Source organism: Heterodontus francisci, chromosome 37, assembly GCF_036365525.1.
Source record: "Heterodontus francisci isolate sHetFra1 chromosome 37, sHetFra1.hap1, whole genome shotgun sequence".
NCBI classification, from domain to species: Eukaryota; Metazoa; Chordata; class Chondrichthyes; order Heterodontiformes; family Heterodontidae; genus Heterodontus; species Heterodontus francisci.
Genome location: NC_090407.1, coordinates 10,601,569 through 10,617,095, shown reverse-complemented (window position 1 = coordinate 10,617,095; position 15,527 = coordinate 10,601,569). Strand labels below are relative to the sequence as shown.

General features: G+C 44.5%; 1 protein-coding gene across 4 annotated transcripts in view; it reads right to left on the bottom strand.

The window, feature by feature from the left end:
* The window catches only part of agrn (agrin), a 471,240-nt gene that overhangs the window by 113,685 nt on the left and 342,028 nt on the right, over positions 1 to 15,527 (bottom strand). For all 4 annotated transcript variants that reach the window (XM_068017055.1, XM_068017056.1, XM_068017057.1 and 1 more), the window contains 3 exons: positions 12,445 to 12,669; positions 10,754 to 10,978; positions 7,340 to 7,546 (listed from right to left, as the gene is read on the bottom strand). In XM_068017055.1, coding sequence (XP_067873156.1) covers positions 7,340 to 7,546; positions 10,754 to 10,978; positions 12,445 to 12,669 — 657 coding nt within the window. The remainder of the gene's footprint in view (positions 1 to 7,339; positions 7,547 to 10,753; positions 10,979 to 12,444; positions 12,670 to 15,527) is intronic.

Below are 15,527 nucleotides of genomic sequence, written 5' to 3'. Positions count from 1 at the left end.
TCCCCTCTGGGTCTTTTGTCAATTAAATATGTCCTCTTGTCAACAATCCTCTTGCCAGTGAAAACAACTGCTTCTCATTTATGTATAGTCCTCAAAGCATTAAACAAGGCCTTGCTAGATCAACAACGTTCATGGTGGATGTTAAGACGCATGCTAATGTGACAAGCAATCCTTTCATTCTTTAAAAGTATCTTCTGTCATTCCCCCCCAACCCCCTCCAGTTAAATCCCAATTGTGCGAGCAGTCTAGAGGCCATCAGAGCACCAGCAGGTGTCTCCACCACGTATGGAAACACTCACTAAATGATGCAGGGAGAAATAATCCAGCTCAGCAAACCACAAATGTCGGTGTTAAAGCTCAGACTGTGTGTGTGCTGGGAGAATGAGGATTACCATCGAAAACCCCAATGCTGGGTGTTTGAATACAGTCCATGGTCTGCAGCACCTGAAAGGCGATGCTCCGTAATAACAATACAGTTAGAGAGGTACACATTTAGGACAGACAGATCCCACAGAAAGCAGCACAGCAAAATAGCAAAGGTGTAAAAAAAAAACCCTTAGTGATCATAGCGCGCAGTTCTTTTCCTCCTATTGCCTCTCTTTAATTCTCCCCATTTCTCCTGATAGCGCTGGTTTATGCCGGATTCCACAAGAGACACCACCACCCTCGTACTTAATACATGCATAAATGGCCATTCTTTCTGCATAAGGCTATTTGACTATAAGGGCCGTCACAGCCAAATCTTGTCACTCAACAGCCAGGCATGAGCACTGAAAGACATCTTGGCTTTATATGGCACTTTTAACCTAGGCAATATCCGAAGATGCTTCATAGCTGATAGTGGGGGTGGGGGCAGGTGAAATAAAGGCAAAAAAATGAAAATATAGATAAACACAAGTTACAGGAACAGAGACCGAGCAACAGCAGGAGAGCTGGGAGATGTGACCAGAAAGCTCAAGCAAAAGGGTGAATTTTGAGTGTGTGTTTAAAAGGTGACAAAATGCAAGGCTTCAGAGAGAGAGAGGGTTCTAGAGACTCGAGCCAAAGATGGGTCAAGCTTTGCCGACCACATTGGGGTGAAAGGACAGGAGGCTGCACAGGAGAGCAGAGGTGGACCGGAGGCATACACGGTTCGTGGAGGTTGTAGGAACAGGATGGGACAAGGCTGTGGAAGCATCTGAAAACAAGAACAAAGACTTTAAGTCAATCCACTTGGGACACGTGGAGTCAACGCAGGTCAGTGAGGATTGGGTGACAGGTGAGTTGGACAGGATTTGAATTACTGAGCTGTGAACAACACATGGAGTCTATAGAGAGTGAGAGCTGACCAACAGGACAGTGGAGCCTAGCTTCAGTAGGAGTCTCTGCGCAGTAATCAGGAGCTGGCACCATGACTTATCCTTCTCCTCTTTGGCCCGATGGTCCTGAGGCCAATTATAGCACCTTCCCCGTCCAGCCCCAATAGTTTTCAGTCTGGAATTCTAAGTAAGAATCAGATTTCATGCATGTAGAAGCAATCGTTAATTAACGACTCTTTTAATCCTGGAGAAGTGGATGATGTTATTTTAAATTAAGCTGTTGATGTTGATGGTTGGCACCAGTCACATTTGCCAGTAATTATTGCTTCTTAAGGATGAAACAACAGATAGAAATTATTTTCTTCTGTAAGGTATGGGAGCACTAAAGGAGCAGTATGCTCTGCAATGATTCTAAAGAGCTAGTCATGTTTCGATGGTACAGCTTCTGCTGACATCTATCTTCATGTCGATAGGCTTATTCCCTATTCTGAAGGTGTGGCACAGAGAGCACTGGCAGGGACATCACTTGCCTGCAGGTTTTCCCAGGTCCAGGGAGAGCTGTGACTGAGAGCCAATTGTCTCTGAAACAGAACCCGATCACATTGTAGGGCCTTGCTGTGAGTTTGAGTTATAGCCAGTGGCGCCCACACAAACACCTTAAACAGCCACTTCTTAAAATGAAATCATATTTGTTGAAGTAAAGCTGAAAAATCCTTAAAAGAAATTCGATGCTGACAGGTGTCAGAACCCATTCCTCTAACTATGCATCTGACATGTAATAAGCAGTTAAATCACAAGGGTTTCTGCTCATTAACACTCTGAGCACAGAATGTGCACGTTTCAAAATAGCCATGTAGCTCAGAAAGAGATTATTTCTGTAATTTTCAAGTGATGGGGGAAATTTGAACAGTTTCCTTCCCTGGTGCAATGATGCTTTTTTACAAAGGGGGTGTGCAGTAGGGAAAACGAAGGGAGAGAGGGGAAATTACAGGACAAAACTACATGCACATAAAGCTAACTGAAGGGGATTACAACACTAATGGGCAAATCATACTGCATGATATTACTAATGAGTGCAGTAACATGTGCAGACTTCTGGTATGTTAATGAGCAAGCCAAGACTTTAAAAAGATTAATGCCTTAGTTACACGTGGATAAAGGAATTTCACACAAAAGTATGTATGCTTACATGTCTGAACTAACGATCTCTTAAATTCTTCCTCATGCCAATTTTGACAATATATCACATTTCAAAAATCTGATTATTACACAGGAACTCAACTGAAAATTGGTACACTTGTTATTAATTACAGAGCATAATTTTACCAAAAGAGGTGTTTCTTTGTGGGGTGGGGGGGAGTGTGGGTGGTAGGTGGGGGGAATATCTTTGAGTGCCAATGGCTTCTTCCAGAAATTGACAAACAATATCCTTAATGGATTAAACCATTTCTTGTGTCTTCAGGATTCTGGATCGCAGGTAGAATTAGTAAGGACCCCAGGAAGGCTGAGACAAGAGGGACATTTGATACACGCGAAACACGTTTACAATGTTCAGTATGTTTTTCAGTGCAAATGCCAACAGAGGCCAGTAGTTAAATGACATGATGAGGATAGACTGATGAAATCTAACATATTTTAACTGCAAACAGTGGAGGCTGATTTTCAGCTTTGTGAATAAGTAACGTTTGCTCCAGTTAAATATTAAGCAGCTCCCACTGACTGCTGGTCAATAATTGCTTTACCTTAGAACAATCGATGCAGAGACATTACAATCTGAAAAGAGGCTTGTCAAGACACTTCAGGTTGGAGCTAGCAGTCTGTCTAATGAACATTTCTAATCCGATTTTCTGTCAATCTGTCTGGGAGATCCACTTTTTATTTTACACCCTTTATGCAAACTTGCATAACATGCACACGAGACAGCTTGCAATCAGCATGCCAGGCAACTGGCTAGCTGTTACATGCACAAGTTTAAGAAGCTATGATTTATGAAGACAAGGGTGGTCCATGCACAAGTGAAAGCAGCAGATACAGGAACATACACACAGAGACACACACACACAGATACTGTAGGCCCAAGGCATCCACATTCAGCAGCTTCTGGGGTACAGTTTTTAAAAACTGTGCAGAGTGGCCAAATCATTTCAGGAATTGGTTTAGTCGCTAAGTGGAACATCAGGGTCAATTATCATTTTATACTGAGCACTAATTCCTCTGCTCTGACCAATTGTCTGTCAGTGTCTATATGCTGCTTAAAACATTGGCCATGCCTTTATTACCTCTGACTATTCCAATGCTCCCCTGACTGGCCACTCTCTGTAAACTTGAGCTCATCCAAAATGCTGCAGCCCTTGTGCTAACTCGCACCGAGTCCTGTTCACCCATCACCCCTGTGCTCATTGACCTACTTTGGCTCCAGGTCTGGCCATGCTTTGATTTTAAAATTTGCATCCTTGTCTTCAAATTCCTCCATGGTCTCACCCCCTCCCCCATCTCTGTAAACTCCTCCATCCCCACAACTGTCCAAGTTCTCTGCACTCCTCAAATTCTAGCCTCTTGAGCATTTCTGATTTTCATCGTCCTATGCCATCGTGGCCATGCCTTCAGCTGTTGAGGCCCTAAGCTCTGGAATTCTCCCCTTAAACCTTTCCGCCTCTCTACTCCTTTAAGTCGCTCCTTAAAACCTAACTGTTTGACCAAGCTTTTGGTCACCTGTCATAGCTCTTTATCTGGCTCGGTGTCAACTTTTGTTGGACAACACTCCTGTGAATCACCTCGGGACATTTTTTACTATGTCAAAAGTGTTACATAAATGCAAGTTGAGTTGTACGTGTTCTTAGTCAAAGGATATCCGTGTAAAGAGGGAGAGTCACCACTCCAGCTGCTTTCAAAGAATGATAGCTTTGTTTCAATAGTGTATCCGGAGGCCATCGAGGTGTTGGAGGAGCTCCCCCGCTTGGCGATGCAAGGGAGCTGATACAAAAAAAGTTCAGTGACCAGGCTGATAACTGTATCTATCAATATTATTTCAGCTCTTATTGCTCTCCTGGGCATCAGAATGTCCTTCAAACCAATGCTCACTCAATTATGCCATCATCAGTCAGGGGTATATTTCCGCAGGGGTTTCCCGATCACTCACCAGAACGTTGGCGGAAATTCCCGGGGAATAATGTAATCTCATGGGTTTCCGCCCAAGTTACATGGAGAGCGGGAGAAATCCAGTGGAAAATACTGGGGATTTGTTTAAACAAAATATAATTCTACAAAACTCTAGTTACAGGGAAGCAAGATCCCAACCATCTGAATGTCTGTTCATCCATTTAGTGATGTATCTCAATGGAAGTTTAGCTTTTAATGGAAAACAAGTCTCTTAAAAACTGATGTGTAATAATGAATTACTTTCTCATTTCACTTTGTACATTTTTTTAAGTTGCAGTGACATAAAACTCAGACTTTAAGCTTGCCTTCCTACGAGCCTCATCACCTCAGAATCCAAAATGCATCCTTCCCCTTTTTATTTATAAAAAAGGTTCCTCTTTCCTAATTTCTCCCTCTGGAGATAAGGACTGGTACTGGGGTTCAGTTCCACGGGCAGGCTCCACGACCTCATGCAATTGTTAGTTTTCACTTGTGAGCTTAGTGCTGTCAGACTGTTTGGACAGGAAAAGCATCTGAGCCCAGTCCCTACACACACGGTGAGCCCGGATAGCAACCAAGAGCAGGAACTCTGGCTGCTATTTCCTCTTCCCTTGCCATGTATACTAAATATGAATTTGGCACCACAATTGCTCTTTCTAGCTGAGATCTGATAACTCAATACAGGCAGGAGGTCCCAGTCTAACATCTTCTACCCTATATGGCTCAAAACCACAATAAGCAATGTCTTACCCCGAGTGGCCATTAGGGAGGAAGCCAAAGCATTAGGGTTGAAGATCTACTAAAATAAAATTAAAACCAGAAATCTTCATTTATTTCTTATCAAAATCCCCTCCATCACTGTTTTTATTGGGACCAAAAAGCATTCTTTGTGTTTGGCATCAGTGGCATTTTATGACTAGCTGACAGGGGTAATCTGCCATAGAGGGAGAACGGGCATTGCTGCTTTTCCCTGCCCTACGATGTGCTCCATCTAGTCGCCTGAATTGGCAATGAATACTCAAGCTCAGCCGAGGTCCAGATTAGAACTGGAGCTCTCTAATTACGATGGGGCTCTATCTTCAGGGTAGCTCGAATATTTGCTTGCCCAGTTTGATACCAATTGAGTCCTCAACTCACGACAGCAGGGTTTCATGTCGCCATCTGTCGAAATGCTGTGCCACAAACTTTGTGCACAACATCACGAGCCCAAGCAGCAGTATCTGAATGGAAATTAATTCACTGAAACATTTAATAATTAGATAAATTCAAGAACCCAACCTCTTTAATCTATCGCTCCCCATCGCATGTAAATTAGTTGCTTTCCGATCAACTTTTACTTGTCTGAATGTATGCAATGATTTCATCTTATTTAAATAGAATTGTAGTAAAAAGTGGCATTGTCTTTGTTAGTTTTAAAAAATTCATTCTTGGGATGTGGGGTTCGCTGGCATTTATTGCCCATCTCTAATTGCCCTGGAGAAGGTGGTGGTGAATTGTCTTCTTGAACTGCTGCAATCTGTGTCGTGCAGGTGCTCCCACACTGCTGTTAGGTAGGGAGTTCCAGGATTCTGACCCAGTAATGATGAAGGAATGGTGTTATATGTCTAAGCAAGGATGGTGTGTGACTCTGGAGGGAAACATGTGGTGATGGTGTTCCCATTGCACCTGCTGGCATTGTCCTTCTGGGTGGTGAAGGTGAATATTAAGACAAATAAAACATCTTAATATTTTGCTTTGTATCTGTCAAAGACTGGAACCCGGTGACACTTTGTCAGATCATATCATAAACACATGGCATTGTGTGGAAAAGCACACACGACTGTCGGGGTTGATTTCCCCTCTCACTGATCAAGACAACAAATCCAAGTGTGGCAATCAGATCTTCCCACCCCAGCCCCCACATCCCACCCAACGCCCGCAACCCCCAACCCCACTCCATCTTGCGACATGCCAATTTTAAAGGGAAATACTTTGAAACCAGGAGCTCTTTGAAACTACAGCATCAGAAAAGGGACAAGCAGTGCATTCCGAACAAGAAGAGGTCTCCAACCTTAAAAAAGCTTTCTAGCTCCTCGTTAGCAGAATGCAGAAGACAAAACAAATCGAGAGCTTTGGGGATGTATTATTTGAAAGATCCCCAAAAAAATTTCACAATCTCTGAAACGTTACAATTCATTAAAAAATATCAAGCGCTTTTTAAAGACTGTCCTTTCTATAACTGAAATAAAAGGGAGGGGAATGAATGGCAGCTCTGAAACAAGCAGCTCCATTTTCACGTAAGCATTTTTTTTGTTGTTGAGAAAGTTGCATTCTTAAGAGCAAATCCTTCTGGGTCAGGGAATACCTGACCTTTCCCCTCACTTGACAACTTCTCCTGACCCTGGTCCAGCAGGGTCACATTCAAGGTCCGAAGAGCCCTCACAGATAAGGTCAGAGGTCGAACTCGCAGAGACAGTGGTGTGCCGCTCCGACTCTGATTGGATAGTTTCCGAGACAAGACAAAAAGAGGTGATCATCGGTGAGACACTGCATACGAGAAAACACATTTGAAACAAAAACACTTGAAAATGCAGCAAGGGAAACACGGTGATGGAACTGTGGTCTGGCACTACCAAATGTAATGGGCACGTAGAACGATGTTTTAATGTGACATGATGGCAAATGGATTCAAAGGAGAAATGGGATAGTGTTGAACAGGAACTATATTGCAACATTAATCCGACTTCACTTCTGTCGAGTTGTGAAGGCAACATTTAGAACACAAGAGAAGGATATTTTTTAAAAAGTCACAAAGAAGCAATGCAATATGCAACATTTTTATGGAGGTCATGACAACATAGAGCTTTACATCCAGGCAAAATATTTTTATTGCTCGGGCACAGCGGGTTACCACTCATACTTACCGCAAGGACCCTGATATTTGACTGGAATGGAGATTCTCCGCTGACATTCGGCTTGCTTGCGCTCACAGTCATTGTTGTAGCTTTGGTTGTCCTGACCACACACAGGTTTGTAGGCCCCATCGCAAATGATGCGGTCGCAGGAGCAATGGGCAACACCCCTTCGGTTCAGACATACTGCGTTAAACTTACACTCTTCTTGGCACTTATCTGTAATTGCAACAGTGAGTAGATTTTAATCCTACAGTAGAACACTGCGGCAGAGACCAGTGAGGCGTTAGGAAGGCAGAAATTGGTCCTTCCATAACTATTCCACCACCTGAAGGCATAATGCTAAATCTATACAACTCAGCATTTTGAGTATTGTGCCCAGTTTGAGGAGACCTTAGTTTAGGAAAGATTCCAAGTTATAAGAAATCGGAGATGAGAGGCTTTAGTATTGGGGAGAGACTGGGAAAAACTGGGCTCTTTTCACCAGAGCAAAGGTTAAGAGGAGATGTTCAAAACTCTGAAAATGCATAAATAAAATTGGGAAAAACTGCTTGCACAGGTCAGTTTGTAAGATAATCACTGAAAGAATGAAGGGAAAAGCTAGGGAATAAAATTACAGTGAGGTTTGCTGGATATGGAATTCCCTAACAGAAACAGTGATGGAGCCAGAATCCATAATAAAAGGAATAGGTTGATGAAAAAGAAAGATTTAAAGGGATATGGGGAAAGGGTAGGAGAATGGGACTAAGTGGATAACTACAGACAGTGGCAATGGCTTCCATTTTGTTATAAAAAATCTATGATTCTATGTTGAGCTTCTTCTGGTCTTGAGACAGATGTATGGTTGTAACTCTTCATCTCTTGCAGTGAGGAACAAAAGAATTTCAGCGCACCACACAGTGGAAGGGCAGAGGTTTTGTTCCTCTGTCCCCAGAGCTGCATTTCGCAGGGAGATGAGGAGGCAAGGCCAGAGATCTCCCTGTTGAGATGGGGGAAGACGGATCAATGCGGAATCGCTACCGAGCAGATGCCAAGAGTGACGTGTCTTTAACTCAGGATGTTCCAAAGTGCTTTACAGCCAATTAATACTTTGAAGTGTAGTCACTGTTGCAACATATGGAAACACAGCAGCCATTTGCACACAGCAAGATCCCACAAACAACAATGAGATTAACGACCACATAATCTGTTTTTGGTGATGTTGGTTGGGGGGGATACGTGTTGGGTGGAACAAAGGGACAGCTTCGCTACTCTTCTTCCAATTATGCCATGGGACCTCCTACATTTACCTTAGAGGGTGACAGCTTATCCAAAAGTCGGGGCCTCTGACAGTGCAGCATTCCCTCAGTACTGCATTGAAGTATCAGCCCAGATACACGCTTAAGTTTCTGGAGTGAGGCTTTAAATTTTAACTTTACTTTCGAACTCAGAAGCAAGAATACTGTAACTGAGCTAAGGTGAATACTCCTGTGAGAAGTTTATTTCTTATAGGGGGTCATTGTAACGATCTAAGCACAGAGCCTCACTGAATGGGGGCTTATGGTGTTATAACTATACCACTATCCCATGTTCCCACCTAGTGCTCCATGAGAGAGGATAGGGGATTGTGATTAAGAAGATGACACGCCTAGCAAAGAGGTGCAGCTGTGTTCAACTGTGTCGTGGTTTTGGCACCAAACTTGCCACCCAGAGATCCTGGGCTAAATTTTATTGGTATGCCAGACATCGCAGCGGCACGCTTTGAACTTGGCGGCCTTCCAACACGGAAGCGCCACCGCTGAGCCCCCGCGATATTTCGCGCTGGGGCTCATTTAAATGGAGGGGGGCAGCGGCCGCCCCCGATGACGTAGAGGGGGGAGCAGCTGCTGCACCCCCGGCAACAGCGTCCAGCACCACCGCGCCAACGACATTTTTAAACGGCTTCAAGCCCTTCAGGTTAATTAAAATTTTTAAAGCTGCCGGCACCCAGATGTCACAAACAAAATGTCAAAAATACTTTCAATCCCCTTTCCGACCCATCCTGCCACTGAGTTATCAATTAAAATAACCAATTCCCTCCGAAAAAGTGATTTGTAAAATAATGAACATTAACTCCTCACCTTCAGAACATTTGACCCTCAACTCCTTCCCAACATCCCTACAACCAATAGAAAAGGTGTTCTCCGCTCCCTGCCCTCCCGCCCAGATAATTTCACTCCTTCCCCCACTCCCCACCAGTGTCTCGCCTCGGAGCTCCGTATGGAGTTGCGGCTGGCGGCTGTAAATTCGGCGTTGGACGGCCGCGGGACCAGGTAAGTTAATTAGCATTTGTTTTCAATTAATTTTGATATTTAAATGAAGGCCCCGCCACTTGGAGGCGGGGGTGGGGGGGGGGGGGGGGACGCACGCACCGAGGCCTCGCCGCTGCCGGTAAGTGTGGCAAGGCCTTCTCGGCATTGGGTGTTGTAGCGGGTCGCTCCCGCAAGTATTTTATGGGCCCCCCTGCCACGACCCCCAACGTCGAGGGGCTGGTAAAATTCAGCCCCGAGTTTAAATTCCATTCTGACTCGGAATAAGAGGTCGGCCATTTAGGACTGAGATGAGGAGGAATTTCTTCACTCAGGGGGTGTTGAATCTTTGGAATTCTCTACCCCAGAGGGCAGTGGAGGATCAGTCATTGAGTATTTTCAAGACAGAGATCAATAGGTTTCTAGATATTAAAGATATCAAGGGCTATGGGGATAGTGCGGGAAAATGGGCTGAGGTAGAAGAATAGCCATAATCTAGTTAAATAGCAGAGCAGGCTCAAGGGGCTGAATGGCCTACTCCTGCTCCTATTTCCTATGTTCATATGACAGTTCGTGAAACTGAATCCAATAAATCTGAGAATGCCCAGGCTGGCACTGTAACAAATTAACATAACAGCTGGTGGAATGTGGTTAAAATCCCAACTCGTTCACTCATGCCCTTCCCAGCACGGGAAGCTGCCATTCCTAACTGGCCTGGCCTACACGTGACTCCAGTCCATTGCTGTGTCGTTGCCCCTTTGCTGCCCTCTGAAGTAGTCAAACAGACCACTCAAGTTGTGAAGCCAATTGCCACAACGAGAGAAAACCCACCACCACATTCTCAGGGGCAGGCTATAAATGTATCCTCACCACAGTCAGCCTCATCTCCAGAACAAATGTAAAAGAACACTTAACTCTGTACTTGGCCTTATCTTGCCTGAGGAAAGAGGTTCGTGAGAAAATAAACTGGTTGAGTTTTAAGGAGCAGCCAGAGGGATCTGGGATTTTGTTTTGTAAAAAAAATGTTAGAATTAATCAGTAGATGCAAAGCACTGAATGGGATCCAGGACTGAACCCCTTTGAACTTAAGAATTTGACTACCACACAACAGAGTAGATTTTCAAAGGCAATCTAGGGGTTACAAGACGTCACAGCTCACCTCTAGCCAGACAGGGTCCTGAGCGAACTTTCTGAAGGTTAATCCCTTTAATAGCTCCCATTCTGTCCATGGTACACTTGTTGTTGTAGGTCTGCCCATCGTCTGCACAGACTGGCTCATAGTCCGGCAGGCAGCTTTCAGGTCTTGACAGCACCTCGGGTTTGCGGGCTCTCGGGTGTACTCGACACGCCACATTGAGGTCATTCTGGGCATCTTTGCACGGGTCTGTACGTGAGAGAAGAAGCAGTTACAAAGCGGTGAGGATTCCCAGCATTACTTCCCTTCCTGCTCGCCATGTTTAAAACACCATTTACAGTGAAGCACTGGAGCTGAACACCTACTCACCCAACGGCTATAAACACGCATGTTAACACAGAATTGCATAGAATGTACAGCACAGAAATAGGCCACTGGACCCCCAACTGGTCTATGTTGGTGCTTATGCTTCATACGAGCCTCCTCCCACCCTACTTCATCTTACCCCCCCAATGTAACCTTCTATTCCCTTCTCCCACACATACTTATCTAGCTTCCCCTTAAATATATCAATATTACAACTTAGCTCTCACAGGTAACTCATTCTGGGGGTGGGGTGGGGGTGCAATTTTATGGCTCCACTCCGCCATTAACTAGTTCCACCCACTGGGAGTGCAAATCAGAAATTCAAGTGCTCGCTGCCTGCAGTTTTCTGACTGTTCCCTTTTGGCTGAAGAAGCATGTGCCTAAATATGGGCTGAGCAAAAGAAATGTGATTGTCGCTCGCTGATAACTGCAGCACTGACTGCTGGCAAATTGGCATCAGTCTGTTATTACCATCAAACGGGATTCTCAGCATCACCTTCATCTATCGTTCCTCTTTACCACAGCGTAAGGTGGTCAGCATTAGAGATGGTTATGACTCTCAATTCCTCCTGGTTTGGTAGTTCGTAACTGGGGTAGTGTCAGTTCTATCACAGCCAGAAACCCTGGGCTAGCAACAGGAAAATAACTGAGGGCACCACTAAGGCGCTAATTTTTGCTGGAGTCTGATTCGATGGGTGCCCTCCTGAACCTCACTCCAGTAGGCTATTCATTTCTGGAGTGAAGTGCAGTCAATGTGTATGTATGTGTCATATCCCCCACACATTCCAGCAGGCATCTCCTGGACAACCATTAGGAGAGGGGCTCCAGCCAATGTTTCACCTTTCTAGTCCAGGACCATAGTAATATTAGGAACAGCAGGAGGCCACTCAGCTCCTTGGTAGATCATATCTGGTCTGTACCTCAACTCTATTATCCCACCTTTGCTCTATATTCCTAGACACCCTTGCTGAACAAAAATCTATTGATCAGCTTTTTGGTAGAGAGAGTTCGAGATTTCCACTACCCTTTGTGTAAAGCAGTGTTTCTTGACATCATCCCTGAACAGCCGAGTGTTTTAATATTATACCACTTTGTTCTGGACTCCCCCGCCAGAGGAAATAGTTTCTGTCCGTCTGCCCTATCAACTCCTTTAATCAATAACACCTCAATGAGATCACCCCTTAATCTTCTATACTCAAGGGAATACAGGACTAGTCTATGCAACATGTCCTCGTGCTTTAACTTTTTAACCTTTCAGACATATGCCAGCAGAGGAATGGAAAACCTGCCACCTTTTCTCCCCTTTGGTAACATAGAATTGTTCTTCAGCTTTGCACATCCTCACTCACCGCAGGCCCCGTCGGACTTTTTGTACACGTTTTTGTGGTTGTCGCAGGCATGTTTGTTGAGCTCACACTCGTTTTTGTAATCCTTGCCATCGCTGCCGCAGACCACCTTCTCCGGCACCTTGCTGCACGTGGTGGGACAGACACATTTGGCCGACTGGCCATCAGACGACTGGATACAAGTGCTGCCGTATCCACAGGTCACCTCGCTGCAGGGGTCCTTCAAACCTGAGACACAAAAAGAAACAAGTGGCCTTTATAACAGGTACAGTCAAACATCTCCCTTTGACTTGAGTTATGCAGGTTCCATTTTATTGAATACCCTTCAGCTCTATTTGGAGCGCAATTATACTGTGGATACTGCATTGCTGCAAAGTGAATGTGTAAGTCAAACTTCCATCTGGACCACAGAGGTTCAGGCCTCTCTGTTACTCTGCGTGGGTTTGACATCATGTGCAGTACAACTGCAGTGCATGGTCAAGTTGGACGGTGCAAGGTCAAGCTTGGTTCTAAAAGTGCTCAGAGTGTTTGCTGACATCTACTTTACAAATGAAACTCTTGTAACATCTTCACAGTTAACCCTCCAGCTTCCACACATCCGCGGAAACCAAGTTCTGCCTGGAGTGCAACTCGCAGCCCACAGTATAACTCTGACTCCGGTCTGCAGCCCGGGATATTCCATCTTATTCCCAGCCAGCACTTGCAGCCAGTTCAGTTCCAGAGCTGTAAAAATAAATGCAACATAACTGGACACATAATTGGGAAGATTAATGAGCTGAAAATTAATTGGTTAATAGACTTGTCATTAAGCCAGCTGGTATGGTCATGCTCCAGTACCAATACACACCTGAGATAGTTCGTCATATCTCCTGCTGACAACTTCAATGGAGTGAACACCAAAATACACTCGCTGCCTTTAATGGATAACGACAGCAAATGGTACAACATCAACGAGACGTGACCCATATAACCACTTTCCTTGCCTCAGCCTGAACAGCAATTTTTTTAAAAATTCATTCATGGGATGTGGGCATCGCTGACTAGGCCAACATTTATTGCCATCCCTAATTGCCCTTGAAATGAGTGGCCATTTCAGAGGGCATTTTAAGAGTCAACCACATTGTTGTGGGTCTGGAGTCACATGTAGGCCAGACCAGGTAAGGATGGCAGATTTCCATCCCTAAAGGACATTAGTGAACCAGATGGGTTTTTACAACAATCGAGAATGGTTTCATGGTCACACTAGACTAGATTTTTAATTCCAGATTTATTAATTGAATTCAAATTTCACCATCTGCCGTGGTGGGATTCGAACCCACGTTCCCAGAGCATTAGTCGGGACCTCCGGGCTACCAGTCCAGTGACATTACCACTACGCCAGCCCCTCCTCAAATGCTGCTCATTTGACTCTTCGAGCCATTACATCAGAGGCTGACCTTGTTCCCACTCAATATCAACATTCACAAAGTCTCCTGCATCTTTAGTGGCTCGCAGTCAGGAGTGGGAACATGTTTCCTCTCAAGGTTAGAAGAATGAGAGGTGATCTAGTTTAAACATCTAAAATCCTTAAGGGTCTTGACAGGGTAGATGCTGAGCAAATGTTTCCCCAATAAGGGTTAGGGTTAGGGTTAGGGTTAGGACTGAAATGAAAGATTTCTTCACTGAGAGGGTTATGAATCTTTGGAATTCTCTACCCGAGAGAGCTGTGGAAGCTCAATCATTGAGACAGGTCAATAGATTTTTGGGTACTAAGGGAATTACGAGATATGGGGATAGTGAGAGAAGGTGGAATTAAGGTAGAAGATCAGCCATGATCTTTTTGAAAGGCGGAGCAGGCTCGAGGGGCCGAATGGCCTACTCCAGCTCCTATATCTAATGTTCTTATGTTCAAGAGCTATTGGACAATGTTACGACCAAGTGAGAAAGGTGTCTAGAGGTCTCTCTCAGCTTTCACCTGGTCTTACCGTAACAGGGTTTAATTTTAAGCACACTGTGTTTTTAGCTCCCTCTTGGTGAATCCTTACTCACCGTTTTCCAATTAAGGCAAAGAAACCAGCACAAACAGGCTTTCTGAGGTTTAAAGAAGAAAAGTTGAAATTTATTAAATTTGAACTTAAACTCTAATTCGGTTGACACCTATGGATACAAGCCGTGCCCAACACTAGCATGCATACGCGATACACACATGCAAATAGAGACGGAAAAGAGCAGAAGAAAAATAAAGTGAAAAGTTTGAGGCAATATCTGAAGAGTTGTTGTTACGGTTCTTCAAGCTCACTGTAGAGTCCTTGATTGTCGGCAGATCTTGCTTTTCATTGGGGCCCAGTATTCTTCTTAAACCTTGTTTGCTGTAGGAGACTTTGCTCTCTTGGGGTTCATGTGTCTTCAGTGGATTCAGAGGCTTGTGAGAAAGAGATGGGAGCAGACAGGAGAGATCTTCTCAGTTCAGGAGCAAACAGTCTTTCTGAGTTCAAACTCTCTGTGACTAGTTCAAAAGATTGGAACAACCAGTTAGTCATGTGACCAGCTGGTCTAACCAGTCCTGGCCCTTGTGGATTGTATCCTCCTTAGCAGGTCCTGGAATGCGCTTCCTCACCTTCGATGTCTGTTAGTATGTAACTGTTTTTTTCCAGCCACGGCTGATCTGTTTAACAAGTCATTTCCTCGCTCCAACAACAGTTAGAAATCAATGTTCATGACAAAATTGATGTGCCTCATTCTTGGCAAGTGAGGGCCTAGCATGACAATAATGAAATCAATCTGACACTCACAACGGTTGTCCCAGTTGAACTGTTGGAGAACCTTCAGCACACGGGCTGCAGAATTTCAAGAAAGAGGTCTACTGCCACCTTCTCAAGGGCAGCTTAGAGATGGGCAATAAATTCCTACAACGCTCACATCTCCAGCATGAACATAAAAAGAAAATGATCAGCGCATATCAAGGATCGGTTTGTATGGGCTCACTTCCAAAACAAGGCAGTGTGTTTATTAACCAATCCCTGGAGAACTATTCTTCACATTTTTAATGCACTACGGTGGCAACTGATACATCAGCTAAAAAAGTGCTGTCTGAATGACAGAGGGCT